Source organism: Coloeus monedula (genome assembly GCF_965178545.1).
Source record: "Coloeus monedula genome assembly, chromosome: 6".
NCBI lineage: Eukaryota > Metazoa > Chordata > Aves > Passeriformes > Corvidae > Coloeus > Coloeus monedula.
In genome coordinates, this window is record NC_138786.1 from 3,409,418 (window position 1) to 3,419,414 (window position 9,997).

The 9,997-nt window shown below is 58.5% G+C and overlaps 2 protein-coding genes across 2 annotated transcripts; both read right to left on the reverse strand.

The window, feature by feature from the left end:
• Window positions 1-721: 721 nt before the first annotated feature.
• Window positions 722-2,850, reverse strand: LOC309574574 (palmitoyltransferase ZDHHC13-like; the record flags this gene model as incomplete). The annotated part of the gene is made up of 4 exons (XM_082284357.1): window positions 722-1,214; window positions 1,675-1,797; window positions 2,182-2,315; window positions 2,830-2,850. 4 exons carry the CDS (start codon window positions 2,848-2,850, stop codon window positions 1,133-1,135), a joined length of 360 nt encoding a protein of 119 aa, XP_082140483.1. The 3' UTR covers window positions 722-1,132.
• A 3,355-nt stretch (window positions 2,851-6,205) lies between these two features.
• Window positions 6,206-7,567, reverse strand: LOC309574622 (serine/threonine-protein kinase pim-1-like; the record flags this gene model as incomplete). The annotated part of the gene is made up of 3 exons (XM_082284403.1): window positions 7,213-7,567; window positions 6,634-6,810; window positions 6,206-6,309 (listed from the first exon to the last, which is right to left on the reverse strand). Exons 1-3 carry the CDS (start codon window positions 7,556-7,558, stop codon window positions 6,206-6,208), a joined length of 627 nt encoding a protein of 208 aa, XP_082140529.1. The 5' UTR covers window positions 7,559-7,567.
• Window positions 7,568-9,997: the final 2,430 nt, after the last annotated feature.

The following is a 9,997-nucleotide window of genomic DNA, read 5'->3' on the forward strand; positions in this document are numbered from 1 at the left end:
CATGAACGCGGCCTCGGAGTCCATGGAGGTGTAGGACAGGTCCTTGTTGTCCGCTTCTTTCCCTCTCCCCACTGCCACCAGCTCCCCCTGGGCAACGAGGGGGCTCCCGGCTGAGCGAGGGCAGCGCGAACGTGCAGCGGCTCAAGGATCCGCTCCCTGCGCGCTTCCCGGGATAGGGCTGCCCTGGGCCTTGGCATGGACAGAGGGTCTCCCTTCTCTGCTGGGCGTGACCCTCCTGCCCCAGCCTCGCTCAGCTCGATTCCTGTGCCTCCCGTGAGGGACACCCTCCACACAGATCCTGCTTCTGATTCCTTGGATCCACAGCACCGTTTTTCCGGGATTTTAGCCACGGCTTCCCCTGGGTAAGGGGCTGGGCTATGCAGGGGGGAGTGTGCTGGGCTTTCTCAGGACAGCGTTAATGGTTTCAGGCCCCCAAGAGCTCTTGTGTCTCCCTTTTCCCCACCAATATCCCTCTGTCCCCTCCTTCCCGACATTTGCTGCCATCACTTCATCCCCCGTCCCTGCCGCTCCTTCCTCCGCAGCGGGGTCTCCTCACGCTCTTTCCCTGCCCCAGCACGGGGGGCTGAGCCCACTGGAGCTTGTCCAACTGTCCTAGAGTCCCTTTTGGCATCTGCACGTCCCTGCACAGCTCCTTTGGATGCTGCCTTCCCCTGGGAAGGTGTCCTTGTTTATAACGAGGCGTGAAATGAAACTATAGAGATGATTTTAAAAATTGATATTTTATTGAAAGCATTGCCCTTAGAGTTCTCCTAGAGACCGCACAAAAAACAGTTTTCTCTCAGATTCTCATGGCTTTTTCAGCAAATCATATTCAATATATACCTTAATGATTGAGCCTAGGGCAAAGTGTTCATTTAGAATACAGAGGTTATTCTACAGTAATTTCTCCTCTGAGCAGTCAGCCAAGTCTCTGACTCTGGCAAAAGACTGATGGTCCAGAAGGAAGCACTCATCTTCCAATGGGAGAATTTGCACTCGGACAAGTTTTCCCAGAAGAATTATTTCAGCATATGTTTTCTGCAGCCAAGCACTGCTTTGTTCTGCGGATCTCAGGAAACGCTACCACAGCTGTCAATACCGACAGATTTGCAAGTAGCGGTTGCAAGCAGCATTACCTAATGGCCCAGTGCAGGGGCGTAGAATTCAAATCTCCACCGAGCTGATCCACTACCGCACCTTTGGAAATGTAGTAGCTGTGTAATAGCAACACAGGAAGGTCAGGAACAGGCACAATAAAATAGCAAAACATGATACGAATGGTAACACAGCTAAAGGAGTAAATGACTCCTAATAAAAAATTCACTAGAGAAGCAAACGGACAGAAGTGCTTTTGCAGTAAATGACACTGTTTCAAGAAAATGCTGAAGAAACAATACAGTCTTTAGCAAGGTACTTCTAAGATCAGCTTTCACCTTTGTTAAAAAAACCCACGAAAATAAAATTATTTCATGCAATACATGATTTCACATCTGAAGAAACCGCACTGTCTTTACATTCCAGTGACATCGACGCAAAGCTAAGCGCATCAAAATTTGAATTCTACCCTTTTCTTCTCAGGCACCGGCTTCCTTTTCCAGTACAAAAGCAACAAAGTGATTATAGGTAACAGTGGCAGAATACGCTCTGTTACTGTCACAGGGACTCCCGGCTTACTTCACCAGCTCCTGTCTGTTGTTTGTTGCTGCCCAGTGAAGAAGAGTCACATTTTCTTTGTCTGGTTGGCAAACATCGTATCCTGCTTCTACCAATTCTTTGCATCGCTCTAGCATTCCATACCTTAAACGAGGGGAAAAAAAAAAAAAAAAAATCAATTTACTTATCATCTCTTCAGTATTCTCCAGTCTGGAAACAGTTGCATCCTAGAGGAAAAACACATATGAGAAAGATCACCCAGCAGCTCCTACTTGAGCAAATTCCACATTGCATTCAATGGAAGGCTTGTAAAAAGAATGAGGCTGTGCCTTGATGAGAAGTTTCTATTTAAAGAAAGCTGCTTGGAATGCTTTTATTCACAATAGCAACTGTAAGTGACTTCTCTTCTTCCACTACTGGGAGAAAACGAAACTATAAACGTTTCCTTTGTAAAATATCCAGCCTGGCTCACATTTGAGGACACTCCCATCCATTGCAACACTTTGCACCCTCAGAATATGTACTTACTGTGTAGCCTTGACAATATCACAGCTGCTGGGGTCTTCAGCAACGGGATATGGGCCTGGGAGACCTTGCTCTCCACGGGCGCTCTGCCTGTTGTGCATATGGGGTCGATGAGGCCCGTGGCAATGGCTTGTACACTGTCAGTTAACAAAACAATTATTAACCGCTGGTATTTATCGGCTGCACACCACACACACCGCCCTCTTTACCAGAAGCACTCACTGTGTGTGTCAGCTTCTGTCAATACAAACGAAGAGGTTAATTCAAAGCACGGGTAAAACCACCTGGCAAGAGACCAATCCTTCTATTCAGCAGCCTGCAGAGCTGGTTCCCGACACAGCAGCCTCAGCCACAACAGCGCTGCCACACCAGAACCAACAGCTACGGCCTTGCGGAGGGTTTTAAACGCACTTGGGAGCCGCAGTGCCGCCCGTGCAGCCTGAAAGCCCATGCGAGGCAACAGACGAGGCACACGCAGGGCAGGACGCGGACGGCTCTTGCCCGGCAGCGCCCGCCAGACCCCGGCGGCACCGCGGCCCGGCCCTCGCCGCCTGCCAGGGGCCCGCGGCCGCGCTCCGCACCCCCGGCCCGGGCAGCGCCGGGTCCCAGCCCCGCTCCAGCCCCGGCACTGCCCGCGGGCTCCCCGCTCACCGCCGGGCCGCTGCCCGCCATCCCCGCGGCCCCGCAGCTTCCTGCTCCCGCTTCCTGGGCACGCCTGCGGGGCGGGGCCGGGCACTCACGGCCCGGGCGGGGCGGGACCGGGGAAGCCCAGGGGAGCCATTCCTGAGCTGCCCCGGCCGCTGCGGAGCCGCTTGGGCGGGCAGATCGGCGGCTGCCAGGCTTGTTGAGCTGTGCCTGAAATGGCTCCTTCCCTTTTACCGAGGCAGCCACAGCGAAAAACTCTCTCGTTTTCGCACAGGATCCCCCCGGCTTGTGTCAGACAAGGACCCTTTTCTGCTGGCGAAGTTTTCGGGGGGTTGTGCCTCTGCAGCTGGAAGCGGTCCCTTGGTGAAGGCTCTGGAGCACAAGTCTGATGAGGAGCGGCTGAGGGAGCTGGGGGGGCTCAGCCTGGAGAAAAGGAGGTACAAGGGGGACCTCCTGGCTCTCCACAATTCCCTGCAAGGAGTAGTGCCACCTCCTTGCTGGCACGGTTGCCACAGGAGTTCAAGGCCATTTGGGAGCGTTTCCACCCGTGGCCGAGCCCCAGTGTCCCCTCATAATGAGCGCAGGGTGAGGGAGGAGCTGCCATTTTAGGGCAGTCTGTGAGGGGCAAGTGGTCACCCCGCGAAGAAATGGGGATAACCTGGGAAAACACCCACAGGTGTCAAACACCCACAAGCTTCCCAGGTGAGGTGGGACCCTGGCAGCCCCCAGAGCGATGCCAGCTCCTCTGGCCTGAGGACAAACCCCGGCATGGGGTGACCGGAGACCGCCAGCTCTCGATGGCTCTGGGCCTGGGCAGAGCAGGGAAGGGCCTGAGGTGTCCCAGGGCTGTGGAGGACATGGGGGCCTCCTGCTCCTGGAGGAAACGTGCCATGGCTCTTGGAGAATTGGAAGTCATCACTCACAGGCCATCAGAAAAGGGGTAATTATCACCCCCAGCTCAGCCCCCAGACCAGGGCTGACACACAGGACTCTCGCCATCCCCTCACAGCGGGGTCCTGGCTGGAAGGATCACAGCTCAGGTCAGGCCTTCAGGTAGAGGCTTGGAGAGCCATTCAAGGCACAAGAGGGTCAGCAGCCCAAATAAAAGGGAAGAAAATTGAAAGAGCAGGCACATTTATGAATCGTGCCAAAACCGGGCCAGGAGACACTTCAGAGACAGAGTCAGAGAAGTGGGTATTTGCTTTATTCCGCACGCCGGGTGTGTGGGGATCGCTCCTCCAAACACGCACACCGGTGCTCCCTACAACACAGTATTATGGGTTAAATTATGAGTATTCATCACATTCCTTGGGACAGGCATGGTTGTACAAATGATTTCTCGGGAGTCATTAATATCATTAGCATACGGGTCCCGCATGCGCTGTGTGTCCTGGTGGTCGCACTGAGGAAGGCCTCTCCTCTTCCTCGGGGGTCTTTCTGACGAAGACCACTAGTCCTCCTCACAGTGCACTTTTCAGCTTTCTCCCTGGGCATGCGTAGTCCTTTGAGGAATGATTCAGCGGGCTCTGAGATAATCCTTGTGCCCTCAATCTTGACAAGATTAGGGCGACTTCGGTTTCTTAGGTTTTGTAATTAACATCTGCTGTCTGAACTAACATTTGCTGTCTCCCAATAGTTAACTTGTGCTTACATGAGTTAGCTATTGACTGCCCCTTCCTCATTTATGAAAAAGGATGGTTTTTTCCCAAAGCCTGTATTGGTAGGTCAGGGCAGTAGACAGAAGGTGGTGCAGGTTAGCAGCTGGCACCTGCCCACAGGGCCAGGGAAGGCACCTGGGTGCTTTCCTGTGGCTAGACTGGTTACTGCACTTTCCATCTCCATCTCGTGGCCTTGCAGGTGGCCATCAAACGCGTGGCCCGGGAGAGCGTCCTGCAGTGGTACGAGCTGGTGAGTGAGCGGGGCCACCGCGACAGAGCGGGCCGTGGCGGGCGGGGATAAGGCCGGGGCCCCGAGGGCGGGAGGCGGCGCAGGGCGGGGGGAGCGGGCGTGGGCTCAGCGTGCGAGCCGGAGCATGGCGGGCCCGGGGATGCCAAACACCGGAGGTGGGGCCATCATTTGTTTTGAGGGTAGAGAAAGATTACTTGGGGGCTACAATGAGCCCAGCACCATGGGAGCAACTCCAGCATCTCAACATTTCCCATGGGCTCCATGCCCATGGCTTACGAGGCTGCAGACCCAGCTGGTCAAAGGCCCAGCCCTGCCTCCCATTTCAGTGGAGGAAAGAGGAAGAATTTTGTCAGGGCCCAACCTGAAATGACCTTTTGCCATTTCTGATTCTTCTCCCAGCATTGGAGAGGAGCAGCATCTCTGTGCCTGCCACCCGCTGGCCCTTGGAATGCACACACGAGCCCAGCTATCACTTCAGGTGAACCCAAGTGGCCGCGTCAGTTTGACAGGGCGGCTGTTGTTTCACTGTTGCATTTCTTGGCTTGTTACAGCCCCTCCTGCCTGTACTACAGCCTGTGCTTGAAGACACAAAACTGCCATGATGCCTGGAGGAAAGGCATCAAAAGCTTGACAAAGGCTGAAGGGAACACTCTGATTACCCCTTTTCCCAAGAGGGTTCTTTAGCTGAAGTTGCTAACCAGGACCAGCCTTGACACCCCCGCATGGCTTTGTGGTGCTTTTATTTCTCGTGTGAGGAACGAGACAACTCTTAGAAAAATTAAAATAATTTATTAAAAACAGAAAAATTGAAAAAATTACAAAAATTAGAAAACTATAAAAATTTGGGGTCCTAGTGGCTCAGGAGGTATGCCCCAGGAGCGCAGGGATTAGAGATCTTCAGGCTTAGACAGCACTGGACCTCTGGTGGAAGAACTTGCAGTGCTGGGCTGACTTTTAGCTAATCCAAAAGTCAAGGAAAAACTATTAAAAGCTCCTTAATAGGAGTAAGGCTTTAACACCCAGCACTGGCGTCCACTACATCTAATCTGCAGTGATCTCTGCGCTTGCTCTGAAGCGTGCCTTAAAAAAATATTAACATACATCTCATACATCTTAAAACATTTGTAGAAGTATACAATGAACATGGGAAAAATAACTCTTATCGTGTACAAGTGGCTTACAGTTTGAAAAGGGGTTTTAACTAGGAAACTTTTAACTGGGGGATTTTTAACTGGGAATGGTGCAAATAAACTGCTTTGAACCATTTAGAACACTAATAACAGAACTTGATTTCTGTACCCGGGCTGATGGGTTAATTTTAACATTCAATTAAAACATATTTAACTCAAAATTAACTAATTAAAGCACTTAACATGCAAAGACGAAGCTAATTAGGGATTTCAGGTATGACACTCGAGTCCTCAGTCCTGCGTGGGACTCGGTCACCGGGCGCTGCAGAGGCTCCGGCAAGGCATCAAAGACGCCTGCCCCGCACCCAAGGGTGGCGCAAGATCTCCTCCAGCGCTGGCCTGTCCGCGGGGTGCTTGGACAAACACCAGCGGATCAGATGTTGGCACTCTGGGGAGAGAAGCCAGAAAGCGCCCGTCACTTGCAGAAGGCTCCTGCCCAGCTGCTCCCGGCGCCCGCAGGGCCCGGGCCGTGCTGCGTGTGCTCAGAGCTGTGCCGGCCTCCCGGCTGACTCTGCCCTTTGCGGGACAGCGGCACGGCAGGACACGCGCCACCTCCTTCAGCCGAGCGGGCCACGCCGACCCCGTGGTCACGGGCCGCCGCCTGCGGCCAGCCCTTGAGGGCAGATCGACCTCCCGCGCAGCTGCGTGAGGGCCACGCTGGGCTGCGCGGTGCCATCTGCCAAAGCCTGCCTTCTTGAGGCCGGACACCAACCTGGAGAGACCTGCTGCCAGAAGAAGAGCTGCCCCGACACGATGGCACGGTCCTCCTGGAAGGGCGTGTTCCCGCAGACCATGACGTACAGCAGCACGCCCAGGGACCAGATGGTCGCCGAATGGCCGTGGTAGCAGCCAAGGCAGATCCACTCGGGCGGGCTGTACATGTGTGTTCCTAGGGGACACAGGCGGCGCTGTCCAGGCGCAGGCTGCTGCCTTCCAGAGCCTGGTGCCAGCCTCCTGGCGGAAGCAGGGGCTGCGCCGGTGGCCACAACTTCCCCCCGGGGCCGCCCGGCGTCCCCCAGCCAATTGGCCAAAGCCAGGAAACCATTCTGCGAGGCAAACAAGGCCAGCGGAGCAGCCCAAGCCCTTGCGGGCCTGCCAAGCCGAGCGGCCGGGGCCTGGCTTTGGCAGCCCCCCTCTGTGGGCAGGGCCGGCAGCCGGCTCCTGGGGCACAGCATCTGGCCCGTGCCAAAGGGCAGCCGGCAGCCGGCTGAATGCCGCACCCCGCAGCCCAGGAGGGAACGGGGCCGTGCAGTGCCGGGCACTGGGAGCGGGGCCCGGCCTGTGGGCTCACCGGCAAATCGCGTGAAGGCCTGCTCCTGGAGGAAGGTGCCGCAGCCGAAGTCGATGAGCTTCAGGTCGCCACTCTCCGGGTCCACGAGGAGGTTCTCCGGCTTGATGTCCCGGTGCAGGACGCCGCAGGCGGTGCAGTGCCGCACGGCCTCCAGCACCTGGCAGAAAAGCCAGCGCGCCATCTCCTCGCACAGGAACCCCTGCTCCAGCAGGAAGGCCAGGAGATCCTGCGATGACTCCGGACGCTCCATCACCAGCAGGAAGCTGTCAGGCAGCTCAAACCAGTCGAGGAGCTGGATGATGTTGTGGCAGCCAGAGCCCACCTTCTCCATGAGCACAATCTCCATGGGAACACGGGTGCCGTCGGGCTGTGAGGAGGAGACAGTGCCTGCAGCAGGCCTGATGCCGCCCTGTGGCTGCGCTGCCCCGTGCCTGGGATGCCCCAGTGCCCCCCCTCGGGCAGCCTCCCTGGTGCTTGGGCTTCCTCCCGCCCAGGGGATGCTTGGGGGGTGCCCCCCTGCCCGGCCCCACCTCCGGTGTTTGGCATCCCCGGGCCCGCCATGCTCCGGCTCGCACGCTGAGCCCACGCCCGCTCCCCCCGCCCTGCGCCGCCTCCCGCCCTCGGGGCCCCGGCCTTATCCCCGCCCGCCACGGCCCGCTCTGTCGCGGTGGCCCCGCTCACTCACCAGCTCGTACCACTGCAGGACGCTCTCCCGGGCCACGCGTTTGATGGCCACCTGCAAGGCCACGAGAGACGGGGCTGAGCTCAAGCCCTGCCCCGCCCCGCCCCGCCCCTGGCCCTCCTCCCGCGCCCCGCCGTCCCGGCCACCTACCGGGCTCCCGTCCGAGAGGCGGATGCCCGAGAAAACGGTGCCGAAGCCACCGCTGCCCAGCTGCGGGCCCAGCTGGTACAGCTCCTGCAGCTTCTTCTTTTGCCCTGCGACCGAGACCGAGCCATCAGCCTTGCGCCCAGGGCCCCCCCGGCCGAGTGCCCGCGAGTGAAGCGGGCCGAGCCAGCGCGGGCCACGTTGCTCTGACCTGCTTGCTGCTGCGCGCCGGGCAGCGGCCACCGCCTTGCAGCCGTCGGGCTGGCGAGCGGCAGAGCTGGGGCAGGGGAGCGCGCAGAGGCGGCTGCAGGAGCCGGAGGGCAGCGGGGCAGGGCGGCACCGTCGCTGTCCCCGGCGTCGTGGGCTGGACTCTGCTGTTGAGGACGGCCGGGGCTACAGCCCGAGGACTCGCACAGGGGGGTGTCAGGAGCAGCTGCAAACCAGCGAGGGGTTTTTTGAAGCCGTGGCATCAGAAGCACTGGAAGCAGCCAGGGACTCGGCTGCTCTCAAGGGCCCTGGCCTGGCCTGGGCATGCCCCTCAAGAGCCCTGGGAGAGCCTCAGACAGCTCCTCACAAGATCTCACCTGCTACCAAAAAGGCCTTCGTGGTAGTCGGTGGCCGTCTCGGAGCAGCTTCCTGGAGATGGAGGGACCTCCTGGGTGTCTTGAGGGTCGTTTCCGCCACCAGGCACGGGCTGTTGCCAGCTGGCACAGCCGGCACAGCGTCCTGGGAGCTGTGGGCCGGCAACTGCTGGCTCCAGCTCACTCGCTGCTCTGCCACCTGCTCCTGAGAAGGCTCCCCTGGATCGGGCTGGGCTCCCACTTGGACTCCTGGGCTTTCCGTGGCAACGTCAGTTGTCAGGGTTGCGCCCGTGTTGTCGAAGTCCCTGAGTCCAAGGGAGCTGGGAGACCTGTGCACAGGCTCTGCACCTTCTGCAGGCTGACAGGTCTCACTGAGCGTCTGCGGGGGATGGAGGCTGTCAGAGATAGCGGACACTCCTGGCAGGATGGAGGATCTCTGACAGCCTGAGCTTCTTGCCTGGGTGGCGGGTCTCTGATGGTGTGCCGTCCTTGCAGGGCTTGAGGCTCTCCCAGGGATGGAGAATCTTGCTGGGAGCAGCCTCTTGAAGGGATGGAGGCTCCTGGAGGAGCTGGACGAGCCACAGCAGGGCAGGTGGCCTCGCTTCAGCAGCTCCTCCAGTTCTTTCCACAACGCCTGCCACATCCCAGAGTAGAGCGGCACCCATGTCCCATTGCGAGCCCAGAGCAGCAGCATCAGTTCCTGCAGCTCCTGGGCCACTGCCACGCAGGGGCCGCAGCTGCAGGGGCTGTGCAGGGGGCTCGCGGGAGCACGTGGCCGCTTGCCAGGGGTCGCCCGAGGCCTGGAGGACCTGGGAGCCGCAGGGGCTCCTCGCTTCCTCCGTGAGCCTCTGGGCTGCACCCCGGGGCGCTTGCGCCTCTTCGCTGTCCTTGTCTGCCGCCTCCGTGGTTGCCAGTGGCCAACGGCCCACCAGACAGCCACAGTGGCCAGCAGCAGGACAAGCACAATGACCGGGACAACACCGTCACACATGGCTCCGGCACGTCCCATCGCGACTGCACTGGCAGCTGCAGGTGCTGGCCCGTGTTACACAGCGACTGCGCGGTGATGTCACAGTGCTGTGGGCCAGGACAGCCGTGTGACATCCCAGCCCTGCCTCTCGCCAGCGCTCAGCCCCTTTGTGCCGTCACAGCCCTGGGCCCACCTCAGGGAGCAGCAGAACCAGCTCATGCCTAAGGATGCACATGGCCACAAAAAGCCTGGCAGTAAGACCAGGAGCTCAGCCTGCTGCAGCGAATCGTTCCCTGCAGCAAGTGGCACATCAGGAAGAGTGCTGCTGCCACCAGTGTCAAGCCCATGGCTCCCAGGACGCTGCAGCGGTACCAACTGGCAACACCCACTACTCTGTGCCTGAGAAGA